The sequence below is a fragment of the Ranitomeya variabilis genome, chromosome 2, assembly GCF_051348905.1.
Source record: "Ranitomeya variabilis isolate aRanVar5 chromosome 2, aRanVar5.hap1, whole genome shotgun sequence".
NCBI classification, from domain to species: domain Eukaryota; kingdom Metazoa; phylum Chordata; class Amphibia; order Anura; family Dendrobatidae; genus Ranitomeya; species Ranitomeya variabilis.
In genome coordinates, this window is record NC_135233.1 from 645,774,516 (window position 1) to 645,792,820 (window position 18,305).

Genomic DNA, 18,305 nt, shown 5'->3' on the forward strand with positions numbered 1-18,305 from the left:
AACCAAAGAAGTCTGCTGCAGACTTCCGATTGTCATGCCAATCATGTGACGGGGTAACCGATGGGTGGGATTAGCCACGCGTTTCCTGTAAGCGCGAGTTAAATGCCGGAGTCAGATTGATAGTGGCATTTAACTAGTTAACAGCTGTGGGTGGATCGCGATTCCACCTGCAGCTGTTGTGGGCATATGTCAGCTATATAGATCAGCCTTCATGTGCCCAGAAAGGTGTGGACTCAGCGCCGGAGCCCACACCAAATAGGGGGGATTCCGACATGGGTGTGCTATTAGGCCACATGTCGGAAAAGGGTTAAATCTGCCATGATGTTTGAGAGGTATGTGCTAATTATTATGGTCTTTACAAGGGGGCACGGCTTAGATTGATCTGCATTATTACCCTGTGAGCCACACCCTTTTGGGGAAGACCATAAAAATTCTCACTAAATACAAAACAAACATTTCAGAACAATTTGGAAAATTAATAAAAAAGCTGAATATGCTGGGGAGAAGCATGAATGCAATGAGCAACAAAAAATGGCTACTTTGGGCCTGTTTTTCCACGAGAGTGATAGAATATGGGTAGAATTTAATTCACCTTAGTAAGGCCATCTCGCAGCGAGTGCCCTCCGCCTGTATTCTCTGGAATAATCAAGCGATATGCCATAACATTATAGGTCGTTGGGTTACTTTCACACTGCTCTCAGAAATACACAGAAAGCTGTATTCTTACCCGACACATTTCGTTTTCCAGCTGCTTCTTTCGGTGCAGTCGCTGATGGTGGGACTTCAGTATATTCTCTACGTGCTGCTCCATAAAGAACTTAAATGCCTGAGGAGAATAGATCTGGATGCGAGACTCCCTTCTCTCTTCATCCCGCTTATTTTTCCTTACAGGCACAGGCGATGTTGTGATCTCTTTCTCTGTGCTTTCCCCAGGACTGTCAATTACTTTATCCCCTTCTTCTTGGATACTGGAAGACACATGAATGTCGTCTTTGCCAGATTTCAGACCTACCTCGTAACCGGCTGGGTTTTGCTGCAGTAAGTGCTTTGGGTATGGTGGTGGTGGCCCCTGGTAATTGGGTGCTTCCGTTTGTGGTGGCAGAAGGGAATTGCCATGTACAGTGACTTCTGAATAGTGTCCTGGCTGCACACTCTGGGTCATCCATGATGGATGTGCTGGTGCCAATGCAGTCTGAAGTTCTGGCTTTAACACCCGCATGCTCTTTACAGGCTGCTGTATAGGAGCCGGAGTGATTGCAGTCACAGTAGTGGCAGACGGTTGAGTGTTAGCAGGATGCACCTGCCGAACTGCCATTGGATTATTGAAAGAGTTGGACCGTACAGGGACATTATTTTGCCATGATGTCATGTCATGATTTCCTTGGGGGGACTGGGCTGAAGAGGACTGAGGCCATGAAGTTGGATGGCCTGGGATGCCCAGGTTGTACATATCCAAGTTGTGGCTATTTCGATTTGGTACTAGCATAGATGAGGGAAGATTTCCATTATTATAAGCAGACGGAGACATTGGTCCATTACCCCCTGGCATCTGCAATGCTGTATTGTTTGGGCCATTTGACATAGGATAAGGTGGTGGCTGGCTCCGGACCACATTGTTATTGCCTTGGTGTGTGATAAATTCAGGCTGTGCATTACCATTCTGCATGCCAGGCCTCCCGGAATAACCAAACTTGCTGGTGCTGGAAGTCTGCATTATGATGGGCTGTCTTCCTACAGGAACGGGATTAATAGCTCTCTGTGCTTGGGACTGTGGGTTCATTATCTGTGCAGAGTTCATATTTGGAGGTGGATATGCCTCTTGCCAACCTCCTGGTGGAACTGGAGAAATGCGGGAGATAACGAAATCCATATTAGCAGAGTAACGCTTTGTCTGCGAGTTTGGTTCCCAGGATTGTGGGGATGGAGCAGTGCCTCTGGGTGGAGGTTGTGGTGGTGGAGTAACACTTCGGACTTGTGGTGGAGGTGGAGGATTGACTCTCTGGCCATTTACTGGTAGAGCCTGACCAAATGATGGGAGGCCTGTTCCAGACAAAGGCCTTCCCATCTCTGCCTGTGCACTCTGAATTTCTGATGCCCCATAAACAACACTGTCAGACAACGGTGATATGTGTCTAGGGGGGACCAAGGACTCCTTTGACCCTTTCCAGCTCTGCCGCCGATTAATGGAATGCTGAATATTACCTGAAAAATGAAATTGACAAACCTGTTAACAGACCTAGTAGCTGCCAAATTAACCGATATTCTGTAGCAGTAGTTTTTCCATAAAACCTCTAGGGAAAAAAATGCAAAATATCATCCTCAAAGAAAGTCTGCTACTATAACTATGAATTGTTTTCATGTAATGATTAGATTGATGGTCTAAGCTGTAAATAAGTACAATTTTAAGGAGCTTCATGACAATGCAGCATGATCTGCTCCTATCCCCTACATGTCCCTGAGCTCTCCCACTGGACGTAGTCAGCTGCTGAGCCTTTATGCTTGGATCGTGAAAACCATGCTTACAATAGTGGGTTGTTATGATTCTAGTACTTCTGATGCTGAGGGCAGACAAGTCCAGCTTTAAAAGGCCATCTTTAAATGTGTTTTAAAAAATAAATGCAACCTACTAAACTACTTCAGCAAAAGGTGCCTTGATCTACAGAATTCACCAATAGACATGAGATCTTCACTTCTGGATTTTGCGGAGACACAGGAGAGGCTCTTCTGTGCAGCATCTGACCAAAGTTGTATGTGACTTAGGTGGCTGATCACTCATTTTAATACCAAAAGCAACGCTTCTCCGTCACTACAGATACAGAAGTACAGTAGAAGCTGGCTTAACTACTGAGTCAGCCCCTGTCATACAGCACTGGTCACATGTTGGCACAGGGGGCACTTTACTTTGTCCATCTCCAACCAAAGGTGGAATTCCTGGAACTGATGCTGATATCTGGAGATCAATGCATCTGGTTCATTGACGTATATGCCTAATACATATTCCAAACAGTTTATATCAGGTCTTTTTACTAAAGGGAACCTGTCATTAAAGGGAATCCACGAGCATTATAAATCAAGTCTGGCTGATTGCAGCCAGGTATATTCCTCTTTGCAATGTCCCAGCATTTAGAGAACATATACTTTAAAGATCCAGCTGGGGACCATACACAGAGATGAGACCAGTCCAGCACCATCCCTGACCGACTCCTCCCAGTGCCACTCTAGGTGATTAACAGGTGCTAAGGCCTCTTTCACACATCCGTTTATTTCTGGTACCGGAGATATCCATGTGTGCGTGTGTTGTGAATGCATGTTGTGCCGCATCAGTACCACACGGACGGGCTACAGGGAAGAAGCGTTACAGTAAGGGCTGTTCCCCAGCATCTAGTGCTGAAGATGGCTCATCATTCTCCCTTGCTCTGCTGGTGATCGGCGCGAGCAGAGGAGAATGATGAGAGTTATAATAAAGTCCGAACGATAACAGCAGGTGGGGGCTTTTAGGACTATTACTCCCATGATCCAACACCTGCTGCCGCTAATAGCAGTGACAGCAGGAGAGAATGTTTGAGGTATCGCTCAGCCGCCGCCTGCAATCTAACTAAAATGAATGAAAAACCCGACGTGGGTTCCCCCTATTTTCTTAAACCAACCAGGCAACTCACAGCTGTGGGCTACAACCCTCAGCTGTCAGCTTCAGCAAGGTTGGTTATCAAGAATAGAGGGGTCCCCAGGCTTGTTTTTTTTAATTATTTTAGGCTGGTTGTAAAAAATGGGGGGGACCCCACGTCTTTATTTATTTAAAAAAAAAAAGCATGGGGACCCCTCTATTCTTGATAACCAACCATGCTGAAGCTGACAGCTGAGGGTTGCAGCCCCCAGCTGTGAGTTTTGCCTGGTTGGTTCGAAAAAATAGGGGGGAACCCACGTCGGGTTTTTCATTCATTTATTTCGTTAGATCGCAGGCGACGGCGGCTGAGGGATACCCCGATCATCGGCTCCTGCTGTCACTTATTAGCGGCAGCAGGTGTCAGATGATGGGAGTAAGAGTCTAAAAAGCCTCCACCTGCTGTCACTGTTTGGACTTTATTATAAACTCATCATTCTGCTCTGCTCGCCCTGATCGCCGGCAGAGCAGGGGAGAATGAGGAGAGCTGTCTTCAGCACTAGCTGCTGGGGAACAGTGCTTACTGTACTGTAGCGCTTCTTCCCCGGTGCCGATGTGTGTCACACGGAGGACATCAATGTGTGTTCTCCGTGTGCACGTCTTCAGGACATTTTGCCGTCCATGCTGACGGTAAAAAAAATGGACATGTCTACGTGTGGGAAACACGGACACATGGTCCGTGGAAACATATGGACACAGACATGTGCAAATACCCATTCATTTGAATGGGTCTACATGTGTATGTGTCTCCAGTACGTGTGAAAACTGTCACCACATGTACTGGAGACATGGATGTGTGAAAGAGGCCTAAAGGCCCCGTCACACATAGCGATTTACCAACGATCACGACCAGCGATACGACCTGGCCGTGATCGTTGGTAAGTCGCTGTGTGGTCGCTGGGGAGCTGTCACACAGACAGCTCTCTCCAGCGACCAACGATCAGGGGAACGACTTCGGCATCGTTGAAACTGTCTTCAACGATGCCGAAGTCCCCCTGCAGCACCCGGGTAACCAGAGTAAACATCGGGTTACTAAGCGCAGGGCCGCGCTTAGTAACCCGATGTTTACCCTGGTTACCAAAAAAAACAAACAGTACATACTCACCATCTGATGTCCGTCAGGTCCCTTGCCGTCTGCTTCCTGCTCTGACTGAGTGCCGCCGTACAGTGAGAGCAGAGCGCAGCGGTGACGTCACTGCTGTGCTGTGCTCTCACTGTACGGCGGCACTCAGTCAGAGCAGGAAGCAGACGGCAAGGGACCTGACGGACATCAGATGGTGAGTATGTACTGTTTGGTTTTTTTTACATTTACGCTGGTAACCAGGGTAAACATCGGGTTACTAAGCGCGGCCCTGCGCTTAGTAACCCGATGTTTACCCTGGTTACCAGTGAAGACATCGCTGGATCGGTGTCACACACACCGATTCAGCGATGTCAGCGGGACCTCAACGACCAAAAAAAGGTCCAGGCCATTCCGACACAACCAGCGATCTCGCAGCAGGGGCCGGGTCGCTGGTACGTGTCACACATAGCGAGATCGCTACTGAGGTCGCTGTTGCGTCACAAAACTTGTGACTCAGCAGCGATCTCGCTATGTGTGACGGGGCCTTAAGACAGACCTGTGAAACACCTCTAATCAGAACAGAGTAAGCAGCTGGGGGCAACATCAGATCTTTTAACCCCTTAATGACCGCCAATACATCTTTTTACTGACCTGAGATATAAGGGAATAGCATCCCCATACAGGTGACAATCCAGCAGCTGTTGGCTGTCCACTATAGCTGATAACTTGCTGCATTAGCCATGATCAGTGTTGGCACCGTCCATATCTGTTTAACGCCTTAGGCCTCTTTCACACTTCAGTCTTTTGGCGTCAGTTTGAATCCGCCGTTTTCGTCAAATAGCGGATCCGCCATTTTCCCATAGACATGCATTACCGACGGATTGTAGCGGATGGTCGTCCGTTCCATCCGCCATGTGACGGATCCGTCGAGATTTGGCAGACGTCATCTAGACATCGACGGACATTATAACGTTTTGTCTGCGCCGAAATGGCGGTTCGCGACGGATCCGTCGCGTCCGCCATTCCCTAGAATGGCCGCCTATGGGCGACGGTTCCGTTCCATCCGTCATTTGGCGGATCCTTCGCCCCAATCCGCTTTTTCAATTGAGCATGCTCCAAAAAGTAGATAGTTTTCCCAGACAACCCCCAAGTAACGGTTCCGTCAAAAAAACGGATCCGTTAGAACCGTTTTCTCAACAATTGTGACGGATCCGTCGATCCGTCACTATGTCGGAGCAGACTGACGCCAAACAACTGAAGTATGAAAGAAGGCTTAGATGCTGCTGTCAATATTGACTATCATATAAATGGTTAAAAGAGTATGGGGTTCCCTCTTTATACTCATTGTCAACCTGAGATGTTGATTGTGTGGTCCTGATGTTTGCCATGGCAATTCACGGCCAAATAGCAGCCTTAGAGTCCGCCGGATATAGTGACCTGTTCATAAGTTAGCGACAATTAGGTGGTAAAAATACAATTTTTCATTCCTGTCATGTCACTTTGTATTAATTCCTGAAAATCTCCTGAATGGTAAATAAACTACCTGACAGCAGTTCTCAGTATGTCAGGGGGTGCTGTCTTTAAAACTGTATCACTTTTGGAGGTTTTCCAATATATAGGACCACTAGAGTCACTTCAAACCTGGATAGGTCCCTAAAAAAATGCATTTTGTAAATTTCCATGAAAAATTGCTGCTACATTTTTATACCTCCTAAAATGCTAACAAAATGAAAACATTTTGGAAATGGTGCTATTGTAAAGCACACGTGTGGGAAATGTTATTTATTAATGTTTTTGTGTGGTATGACTATCTGGATTAAAGGGATAATCATTCAGAGTTTGAAAATTGTACTTTTTTTTTTTACATTTGTAAAATTTGATGTTTTTTTTTTTTATAAACACAAAACAACCTAAATTTACTATTATCATAAATTATAATGTGCCACAAAAAAAATCTCAAAATCACTGGGATTTGTTGAAGCATTCAAGAGTTATAACCACAAAGTGACATTTGTCAGATTTAAAATATTTGGCCCGAACACTAACGGGTTAAGTATATTTTGTCAGGAACCTCTGAGGTATCATAGAAAAATATACCTGGCTGCTAGACTCAGATTCATGCTTCTCATGGTTTGAGCAGCATGAATAAGATGACAGGTTCCACACTCTGTTTGGGATAACAGACAATCACAATAGTTTAAACATATTAGAGATTTTTGTTTCCAAACTGGCCAACAAATCAGTTATTGCTCACTGGATTTTGCTTGAGTATTCTCGTTAGTGTGGCGGTTTTTAGCATAGGGTTATGTGCGCACAGCGTCTTTAGACACAGGAATACCCGCTGACATCTGCTGCAGTGGTCTTGCAGGCGGCATTTACATTTTTTTGTTATGTATTAATAGTGAGTGACTTTCAAGCAGAAGCCGGCAGAAGAGTGGACCAGTCTGTTTAAGGATAGGGTTAGGGTTGTGTTGGGGTTACAGTTGTGGTTAGGGTTGGGATTAGGGTTAGGATTAGGGTTGGATTTAGGGTTACGGGTGTGTTGGGGTTAGGGTTGTGGTTAGGGTTATGGCTACAGTTGGGATTAGGGTTAGGGGTGTGTTGGGGTTAGTGTTGAAGTTAGAATTGAGGGGTTCCCACTGTTTAGGCACATCAGGGGTCTCCAAACGCAACATGGCGCCACCATTGATTCCAGCCAATCTTGCGTTCAAAAAGTCAAATGGTGCGCCCTCCCTTCCAAGCCCCGACGTGCGCCCAAACAGTGGTTTACCCCCACATATGGGATACCAGCGTACTCAAGACAAACTGGGCAACAACTATTGGGGTCCAATTTCTCCTGTTACCCTTGCAAAAATAAAAAATTACTTGCTAAAACATAATTTTGAGGAAAGAACAATTATTTTTTATTTTCACGGCTCTACGTTATAAACTTATGTGAAACACTTGGGGGTTGAAAGTGCTCACCACACATCTAGATAAGTTCCTTCGGGGGTCTAGTTTCCAAAATGGGGTCACGTGTGGGGTGTTTCTACTGTTTAGGCACATCAGGGGCTCTGCAAATGCAACGTGAGTGACGCCCGCAGACCATTCCATCAAAGTCTGCATTTCAAATGTCACTACTTCCCTTCCGAGCCCTGACGTGCGCCCAAACAGTGGTTTACCCCCACATATGAGGTATCAGCGTACTCACAACAAACTGGGCAACAAATATTGGGGTCCAATTTCTCCTGTTACCCTTGTGAAAATAAACAATTGCTTGCTAAAACATCTTTTTTGAGGAAAGAAAAATGATTTTTTATTTTCACGGCTCTGCGTTGTAAACTTCTGTGAAGCACTTGGGGGTTGAACGTGCTCACCACACATCTAGATAAGTTCCTTGGGGGGTCTAGTTTCCAAAATGGGGTCACTTGTGGGGGGTTTCTACTGTTTAGGCACATCAGGGGCTCTGCAAACGTAACATGATTCCCGCAGACCATTCCATCAAAGTCTGCATTCCAAATCGTCACTACTTCCCTTCCGAGCCCCGCCATGTGCCCAAACAGTGGTTTACCCCCACATATGGGGTATCAGCGTACTCAGGAGAAACTGGACAACAACTTTTGGGGTCCAATTTCTCCTGTTACCCTTGGGAAAATAAAAAATTGTGGGTTAAAAAATCATTTTTGAGGAAAGAAAAATAATTTTTTTATTTTCATGGCTCTGCGTTATAAACTTCTGTGAAGCACTTGAGGGTTCAAAGTGCTCACCACACATCTAGATTAGTTCCTTGGGAGGTCTAGTTTCCAAAATGGGGTCACTTGTGCGGGAGCTCCAATGTTTAGGCACACAGGGGCTCTCCAAACGCGACATGGTGTCCGCTAATGATTGAAGCTAATTTTCCATTCAAAAAGCCAAATGGCGTGCCTTCCCTTCCGAGCCCTGCCGTGCACCCAAACAGTGGTTTACCCCCACATATGGGGTATCATCGTACTCAGGACAAACTGGACAACAACATTTGGGGTCCAATTTCTCCTATTATCCTTGGGGAAATAAAAAAACTCCGGGCTAAAAATCATTTTTGAGGAAAGAAAAATATTTTTTTATTTTCATGGCTCTGCGTTATAAACTTCTGTGAAGCACCTGGGGGTTTTAAGTGCTCACTATACATCTAGATTAGTTCCTTGGGGGGTCTAGTTTCCAAAATGGGGTCACTTGTGGGGGAGCTCCAATGTTTAGGCACACAGGGGCTCTCCAAAACTGACATGGTGTCCACTAATGATGGAGATAATTTTTCATTCAAAAAGTCAAATGGCGCTCCTTCCCTTCCGAGCCTTACCATGTGCCCAAACAATAGTTTACCCCCACATATGAGGTATTGGCGTACTCAGGAGAAATTGCCCAACAAATTTTAGGATCCATTTTATTCTGTTGCCCATGTGAAAATGAAAAAATTGAGGCTAAAAGAAATTTTGTGTGAAAAAAAAGTACTTTTTCATTTTTACAGATCAATTTGTGAAGCACCTGAGGGTTTAAAGTGCTCACTATGCATCTAGATAAGTTCCTTGGGGGGTCTAGTTTCCAAAATGGGGTCACTTGTGGGGGAGCTCCAATGTTTAGGCACACGGGGGCTCTCCAAACGCGACATGGTGTCCGCTAAAGATTGGAGCCAATTTTTCATTCAAAAAGTCAAATGGCGCTCCTTCCCTTCCGAGCCCTGCCGTGCGCCCAAACAGTGGTTTACCCCCACATATGAGGTATCAGCGTACTCAGGACAAATTGGACAACAACATTCGTGGTCCAGTTTCTCCTTTTACCCTTGGGAAAATAAAAAAATTGTTGCGAAAAGATCATTTTTGTGACTAAAAAGTTAAATGTTCATTTTTCCCCTCCTTGTTGCTTCTGCTGCTGTGAAACACCTGAAGGGTTAATAAACTTCTTGAATGTGGTTTTGAGCACCTTGAGGGGTGCAGTTTTTAGAATGGTGTCACTTTTGGGTATTTTCAGCCATATAGAACCCTCAAACTGACTTCAAATGTGAGGTGGTCCCTAAAAAAAATGGTTTTGTAAATTTTGTTGTAAAAATGAGAAATCACTGGTCAAATTTTAACCCTTATAACTTCCTAGCAAAAAAAAAATTTGTTTCCAAAATTGTGCTGATGTAAAGTAGACATGTGGGAAATGTTATTTATTAACTATTTTGTGTCACATAACTCTCTGGTTTAACAGAATAAAAATTCAAAATGTGAAAATTGCAAAATTTTCAAATTTTTCGCCAAATTTCCATTTTTTTCACAAATAAACTCAGAAATTATCGACCTAAATTTACCACTAACATGAAGCCCAATATGTCACGAAAAAACAATCTCAGAATCGCTAGGATCCGTTGAAGCGTTCCTGAGTTATTACCTCATAAAGGGACACTGGTCAGAATTGCAAAAAATGGCAAGGTCATTAAGGCCAAAATAGGCTGGGTCATGAAGGGGTTAACCGCTTTGGAAGCATGAAGTGGTTAAAAAGTTAAATAAGACAGAACAAATCCACAGCAACACTTTTTGACATTGCTCTCCATATTTTCATTCTTATTAAGTTTTTTTGTGCTTTTTCAGGTGGGTTCTAGGCGGAATCTGCCCGAGAAAGATGCAGTGTGAACACTCTCTAAAAGTCTCACCTTTTTTGTATGCAAGAGGGTTTCTCAAGCTTCTCCTATTAAACAAACATGAAAATGACAGAAGTAGGATGCAACAAGGATGGCACCTGGGAGGATTTACAAAACCCCAGAATTCCTTCATCAAAGACATATGTCATTAAAGCTTGTAATAAATGTTACACTAAATGGCAGTTTACCTGAAGGAATCATTCCTGTATTGTGTGTTCTTGCAGGCGTCTCCCTATAAGAATCCTGACAACTCATCCTGCTGATATATTCTATCGCGGCTTCTATGCTGCGACTATTCGTCTGTTGCAAAGCTCTGATCACCATATCCTGCAAGGCAAAGGGGGAAATTAAAACAAACAGCAGTTATTAAAGGGAGCCTGTCAGCAGGATTGTGCTCAGTAACCTAGAGTGTCAGGTCGGCGCCGTAATACTGATTACAGTGATGCCTGGGTTGATGAAATCCGTCTTGGGGTTGTTGTGTAATCTTTATTTTCAGTTTGTAGTTTATGATATGCTCGTGCCCCAGGGCGATCTGTGGGGGGGTCTGCATGTGGTGCTCCGCTTATATACCCATAATGCAGATTGCTGACAGGACACTGATCTCTCACTGACCCTCCCCCTAGTTTGCATAATGAATGCCAGCACATACTGAATAAAAAGACGCTTCTGCAGGGAGCTGCCGTCCATGGCCCCTGCGCTGCAGCATAATCGCATTATTAATGTGCACTTAGTCCCTTTTGCTTATTTAATTGAGCGAGGAAAAAAAAAAAAAAGTCAATTTGAAAATGGAGCCTGCACAGTAGCAGCTCTCAGTGCGGATAGAGATCCGATAGCTGCTACTGTGCAGGCGGGGCCATCTTGGAGGAAGAAATCTTTTTATTTCTACTCCAGCAAGATGGCGCTGCGGGCATCAGTGTTATTTTTTTTTTTTAATTATTATTCACTATGTGCTGGTATTCATTATGCAAACTAGGGGATCAGCCTGAAAAGTGATTTTGAGCATCATTCCAAATCCAGACCTCCATGGGATATTAATTTTTATTTACGTTGATCATTTTTGTGTTTTATTGTTCTCAACACATTCCACTGTGCCTTGCCACAACCATTCATACACTCATACACTGGAGTAAAATTTCAGGTGTAACCACAGCTCAACATGACTTAGAGGAGACGTGGCGTTCTTCGCCAAAACTCCAGAGAAAAAAACAAGAGATGCTACATTACTTTTAGGCTGGAGTTACACTGGCAGATTTTGTGGTGGTCTTAGAGACGAACACTAAAGTGTTTCTTTTATACCCTCTGCTTTTTAGGTTCAAAACCCCCTAGTCTGCACGTCCATATCCAGTCTAATTTATGGGTTTGGCAGAAAATCAGACTTGAAGGTTAAGGTATCGAATAATATGGGAGTTTGAGCTTTAGATGCCTCACCTCATCAAAGCCTGCAGCCTGCAGGTCATGGAGCATTTTTCGATTGACTTCATTTCCGCCCCTCTGAGAAGCATTTGTGGAGTTGGCAAAAGGTTGCAAAGAGTTGCGAATTTCAGCCAAAGCTTTGTGGTAAGTGACAAACTTAGGGGGATTCCGACCCTGCCTCGGATCTTCAGCCTTAGTTAGCCCTTGCTCAGTCTTCCCTGCATCGGATGGTTTGGGAAGATGGCGGAGGCTCTCGCGTATTTCCAGCAGCATCTGTCTGCTATTGCCTGGGCAATTGCTTGCTGGGAATGTTTTAGGCCTCATTTGCCTGTAGCCCTCTGGTTTCTCCCCCCTCTTCATGAAAACACATGTATCTGTATGACTTCTTAGAGACAAAAGTAAATCTGTAGCTCAAACTGTATTGAGCAGACTCAACAGGGTCGGTTGTGACGGGAGTTTGTATTTCCAGTGCCGATAGATATAGTGAAATCCACCTGGGATGTAAAAAAAAAACAAACAAAACATTAACATACACATTATACGGCAAGATCAGCAACGCTGCATCAACATAAGCCAGAGCATTGTATCAATTATGTTCAATCTCACCTTTCATAACCTAGTTCTGCATTTACACAGGTAATACAAACTATAACCCCCCCCCCGTATCATTAACACTATAAAACAAGACTGCTGGAGAGAGGGGTCCGCCGCATGACTAGGCCTAGTGACGGAAAATGGAGCCACTGTAATGAGTGTGCACCATAAACCTAATATGCAATTTGCCCGATTTGGCTATTCAGGCACAAGAACTGACGCCCCTATTCAATGTTTGCAGCAGATGCCGTTGCGATGTACAATCCATGTTCAGGTCTGTAGGTGCGTCTGCAGTGTGAAGCGCTCCTAAAAATGTACTGCCCTGAAATAAATCTAGCACTCTTGGAGAGGACCGTGATCTCACAGCAGCACATAATGTGCCAGAAGAGTCGCCATAGTCTGAGTACAGATGTCACACAGCAATGCACACCAGAAGAGTCGCCATAGTCTGAGTACAGATGTCACACAGCAATGCCCACCAGAAGTGTCGCCATAGCCCGAGTACAGATGTCACACAGCAATGCCCACCAGAAGTGTCGCCATAGCCCGAGTACAGATGTCACACAGCAATGCCCACCAGAAGTGTCGCCATAGCCCGAGTACAGATGTCACACAGCAATGCCCACCAGAAGTGTCGCCATAGCCCGAGTACAGATGTCACACAGCAATGCCCACCAGAAGTGTCGCCATAGTCTGAGTACAGATGTCACACAGCAATGCCCACCAGAAGTGTCGCCATAGTCTGAGTACAGATGTCACACAGCAATGCCCACCAGAAGTGTCGCCATAGTCTGAGTACAGAAGTCACACAGCAATGCCCACCAGAAGTGTCGCCATAGTCCGAGTACAGATGGCACACAGCAAGGCCCACCAGAAGTGTCGCCATAGTCTGAGTACAGAAGTCACACAGCAATGCCCACCAGAAGTGTCGCCATAGTCTGAGTACAGAAGTCACACAGCAATGCCCACCAGAAGTGTCGCCATAGTCCGAGTACAGATGTCACACAGCAATGCCTGCCAGAAGAGTTGCCATAGTCCGAGTACAGATGTCACACAGCAATGCCTGCCAGAAGAGTTGCCATAGTCCGAGTACAGATGTCACACAGCAATGCACACCAGAAGAGTCGCCATAGTCTGAGTACAGATGTCACACAGCAATGCACACCAGAAGAGTCGCCATAGTCTGAGTACAGAAGTCACGCAGCAATGCCCGCCAGAAGAGTCGCCATAGTCTGAGTACAGATGTCACACAGCAATGCCCACCAGAAGTGTCGCCATAGCCCGAGTACAGATGTCACACAGCAATGCCCACCAGAAGAGTCGCCATAGTCCGAGTACAGATGTCACACAGCAATGCCCACCAGAAGAGTCGCCATAGTCCGAGTACAGATGTCACACAGCAATGCCCACCAGAAGAGTCGCCATAGTCCGAGTACAGATGTCACACAGCAATGCACACCAGATGAGTCGCCATAGTCTGAGTACAGATGGCACACAGCAATGCCTGCCAGTAGAGTCGCCATAGTCCGAGTACAGATGTCACACAGCAATGCCCACCAGAAGAGTCGCCATAGTCCGAGTACAGATGTCACACAGCAATGCACACCAGATGAGTCGCCATAGTCTGAGTACAGATGGCACACAGCAATGCCTGCCAGTAGAGTCGCCATAGTCCGAGTACAGATGGCACACAGCAATGCCTGCTACTGAATGCACAGAATTGGAAAGTGGCAGTAATTTCAGAGCAATTCTGTACATGAAAAACACAAAAGCATTTAAAGATATAAATGGACAGATGCACACAACTGTTACATAAAAATAAACCAGCTGAAATAATTATATATAAATGTGGAGAAGTGAGTATGTTGTGCTTCCGGAGGCAACAGATCGAGAGGTCAGAAAACACTTGAGATCAGGGCTGTGGAATCGGTAAGCCAAACCACCGACCCCACAGCACTGGTCACTACTGAGCATGTGCATAAAGTGCAGCACAGATTCATCTCCACTAAAAGCCTAGCACCTTAGATTAGGAACAGAACAGACATTTATAGGACATTTCATAACTTTCACAAATTATGAAAACATTTACAGGACATCCTACACTGAACTACTTTACCCAATGTATTCTAAATTTTAGGAGTCGGGAGTCCATTTTATACTGACTCCACGACTCCGTACATCCCGCGGCAGGCACAGCCGCGCGCCGTACATCCCGCACAGGCACAGCCGCGCGCCGTACATCCCGCACAGGCACAGCCGCACGCCGTACATCCCGCACAGGCACAGCCGCACGCAGTACATCCCGCACAGTCTCTGGGGGGGGGGGGGTGTCAGTACATCCCGCACAGTCTCTGGGGGGGGGGGGGTCAGTACATCCCGCACAGTCTCTGGGAGGGGGGGGTCAGTACATCCCGCACAGTCTCTGGGAGGGGGGGGGTCAGTACATCCCGCACAGTCTCTGGGAGGGGGGGGTCAGTACATCCCGCACAGTCTCTGGGAGGGGGGGGTCAGTACATCCCGCACAGTCTCTGGGAGGGGGGGGTCAGTACATCCCGCACAGTCTCTGGGAGGGGGGGTCAGTACATCCCGCACAGTCTCTGGGAGGGGGGGTCAGTACATCCCGCACAGTCTCTGGGAGGGGGGGGTCAGTACATCCCGCACAGTCTCTGGGAGGGGGGGGTCAGTACATCCCGCACAGTCTATGGGAGGGGGGGTCAGTACATCCCGCACAGTCTATGGGAGGGGGGGTCAGTACATCCCGCACAGTCTATGGGAGGGGGGGTCAGTACATCCCGCACAGTCTATGGGAGGGGGGGTCAGTACATCCCGCACAGTCTATGGGAGGGGGGGGGGGGGTCAGTACATCCCGCACAGTCTATGGGAGGGGGGGTCAGTACATCCCGCACAGTCTATGGGAGGGGGGGTCAGTACATCCCGCACAGTCTATGGGAGGGGGGGGTCAGTACATCCCGCACAGTCTATGGGAGGGGGGGTCAGTACATCCCGCACAGTCTATGGGAGGGGGGGGTCAGTACATCCCGCACAGTCTATGGGAGGGGGGGGTCAGTACATCCCGCACAGTCTATGGGAGGGGGGGGTCAGTACATCCCGCACAGTCTATGGGAGGGGGGGGTCAGTACATCCCGCACAGTCTATGGGAGGGGGGGGGGTCAGTACATCCCGCACAGTCTATGGGAGGGGGGGTCAGTACATCCCGCACAGTCTATGGGAGGGGGGGTCAGTACATCCCGCACAGTCTATGGGAGGAGGGGTCAGTACATCCCGCACAGTCTATGGGACGGGGGGTCAGTACATCCCGCACAGTCTATGGGAGGGGGGGGTCAGTACATCCCGCACAGTCTATGGGAGGGGGGTCAGTACATCCCGCACAGTCTATGGGAGGGGGGTCAGTACATCCCGCAGTCTATGGGAGGGGGGGTCAGTACATCCCGCACAGTCTATGGGTGGGGGGGGGGTCAGTACATCCCGCAGTCTATGGGTGGGGGGGGGGTCAGTACATCCCGCAGTCTATGGGTGGAGGGGTCAGTACATTCCGCACAGTCTATGGGTGGGGGGGGGGTCAGTACATCCCGCACAGTCTATGGGGGGAGTCAGTACATTCCGCACAGTCTCTGGGGGGGGGGTCAGTACATTCCGCACAGTCTCTGGGGGGGGGTCAGTACATCCCGCACAGTCTCTGGGGGGGGTCAGTACATCCCGCACAGTCTCTGGGGGGGGGGGGTCAGTACATTCCGCACAGTCTCTGGGGGGGGGGGGGGGGTCACTACATCCCGCACAGTCTCTGGGGGGGGTCAGTACATCCCGCAGTCTATGGGTGGGGGGGGGGTCAGTACATCCCGCAGTCTATGGGTGGAGGGGTCAGTACATTCCGCACAGTCTATGGGTGGGGGGGGGGTCAGTACATCCCGCACAGTCTATGGGGGGAGTCAGTACATTCCGCACAGTCTCTGGGGGGGGGTCAGTACATTCCGCACAGTCTCTGGGGGGGGGTCAGTACATCCCGCACAGTCTCTGGGGGGGGTCAGTACATCCCGCACAGTCTCTGGGGGGGGGGGGTCAGTACATTCCGCACAGTCTCTGGGGGGGGGGGGGGGGGGTCACTACATCCCGCACAGTCTCTGGGGGGGGTCACTACATCCCGCACAGTCTATAAGGGGTCGCTCCCCGCCCCCTGTCACACACCGCTCGCCCCTCACTCCGGCTCTTTGTTCTGCCGCTGTTCACTCCCAGGCGCTGTTAATAAAGTTACATGAAGCAGACGGCTGGTTACATGAAGCTGGGGGCGGCGCACATTCCGGGCGAAGGACCGGCGAGCACTAATACTAATGAAAGCTGCGGGCCAGAGCCGTCCCCGGCCAGCTCCCCTCACGCGGTGCACGGCGGCCACCATCGCGCGGTCTCCCACACCGGACAGCGCAGCTGCCTCAGTGACTCCCAGTCTCTCCGCTTCTGCACTCACCGCCAACTTCTGAAGTTCTCGCTCAGTTCCGGGCAGCCATTTTGCGCCTCGCTCCTGTGCTTGCCAGGTTCCCGGATGTTGCTATTTTTTCCTTTCTCCGGTTCCTCCCACTGTCATCCGCCGACACCCAAACTCCTCCCCTTGCGTCATGACGTCGGTGGCGAGATCTGAGTCACGCCTCTGAACCTGACTCTCACATTCAGGTGCGTTGTGTCATGGGGATGGACGACGAAAAACGACGTCACGCGTCGGCGGTGTTCACCCAGAGCTGTTTCCTGGAGGCAAAAGCTGCTCTCTCGGCAGGAAAGAGACTGTTTACAACAAGCAGGGTTTGCTGCGTGCTTCAGGACCCAGTTCACTTTTCCGGTATCTTGTAACCATGAGCACGGTGTCAGACACCATTGTAAGATGTGACACCATAAAACAGGATTTGGGAAAAAGGGCAATTTACGCACACTATTTCCAGGAAAAAGATTTTTATGTCTGAAAAATTTGTGACTATTCCGAACAGAAAATCTGGAGTTAACCCCTTCATGACCCATTAAGTACTATGTCAGTCAGAAGTAGAGCAGGGCGAACCTGAACAGTAAACACCTACTGTTCGGGCGCGGACACCGAACACAGCCTTCACCAGGAAGTCCGTGTAACTGTTCAGGTTTGGCCCCCAGTACCGGGTGTATGGAGCTCCATCTGCAGCTGTTCGCCCGTAAATGCCGCTGTCAATAACGAGGGTGTCTGCGACCCAATTCCGGGGCGCTAATGGGTTGCATGAAGCCAGGGGCCTGCTGAAGATGTGGCACCCCAGGGTCCTGATGGAGCAACCAAGAAAAGCAGACACGCAAATGGAGCGCACACCCAGAAAAATACAAGCTGAGTAGCAACAAATACAAAAAGTTTATTGAAAACAGAGACACATACACTAGAATAAAAGCATATTAAAATATAACAACCACACCACTTAGTCCCATGGTGAATACTCATGAAAGACAGCCCAAAATACAAATAGTAATATATGCTATACACCACAACAATAATGGCAACCAAATATATGAAAATCAATGACTAGACAGCATATAAGGAAGACCTGTAAAGTGGGGAATAAAACCCCCTAAGCCCTATAAAAATGTAATATGGCTCAATGATTCAATAATATAGATGTAATAGTACAAACAAATTAAAGTGCACAGAGGGTCTGGGCGTCCCCAGATACCCCCACTATGAATGAGTAGCCTTGCTATAGAAGACGAGCCTGTGACTATCAAGGGGCCATAATAGGAAAAAAAAAAAGAGGTAATACCAGCAAAAGGTAAATTAAATCAAAGGAAAAATATATAAATATAAAGCAGGGTGATCAGGTGGAACAAGAATATCACCCAGGCTATAGAAAAGTGCCCACAAAGGTCAGGGTATGTGGCACAATGGTAGAAAGAACACAAGGTATGAGTATAAGTATAAATCA

General features: G+C 47.6%; 1 protein-coding gene across 4 annotated transcripts in view; it reads right to left on the reverse strand.

The window, feature by feature from the left end:
• Positions 1-17,423, reverse strand: part of LATS1 (large tumor suppressor kinase 1) — a 46,905-nt gene extending 29,482 nt beyond the window's left edge. Inside the window, exons 1-4 of one of the 4 annotated variants that reach the window (XR_013221755.1) lie at positions 16,847-17,423; positions 11,788-12,266; positions 10,548-10,686; positions 24-2,202 (exon numbers count right to left, since the gene is read on the reverse strand). Coding sequence is in view for 3 of the 4 variants with exons in the window: in XM_077289151.1 (XP_077145266.1) it covers positions 728-2,202; positions 10,548-10,686; positions 11,788-12,132 (1,959 nt within the window). In the remaining variant the exon portion in view is untranslated. Of the gene's footprint in view, positions 1-23; positions 2,203-10,547; positions 10,687-11,787; positions 12,267-12,378; positions 12,945-16,846 lie in introns of those variants that run through there. The other 3 variants (XM_077289151.1, XM_077289152.1, XM_077289154.1) reach the window with 3 other exon arrangements.
• Between the last annotated feature and the right edge of the window lie 882 nt (positions 17,424-18,305).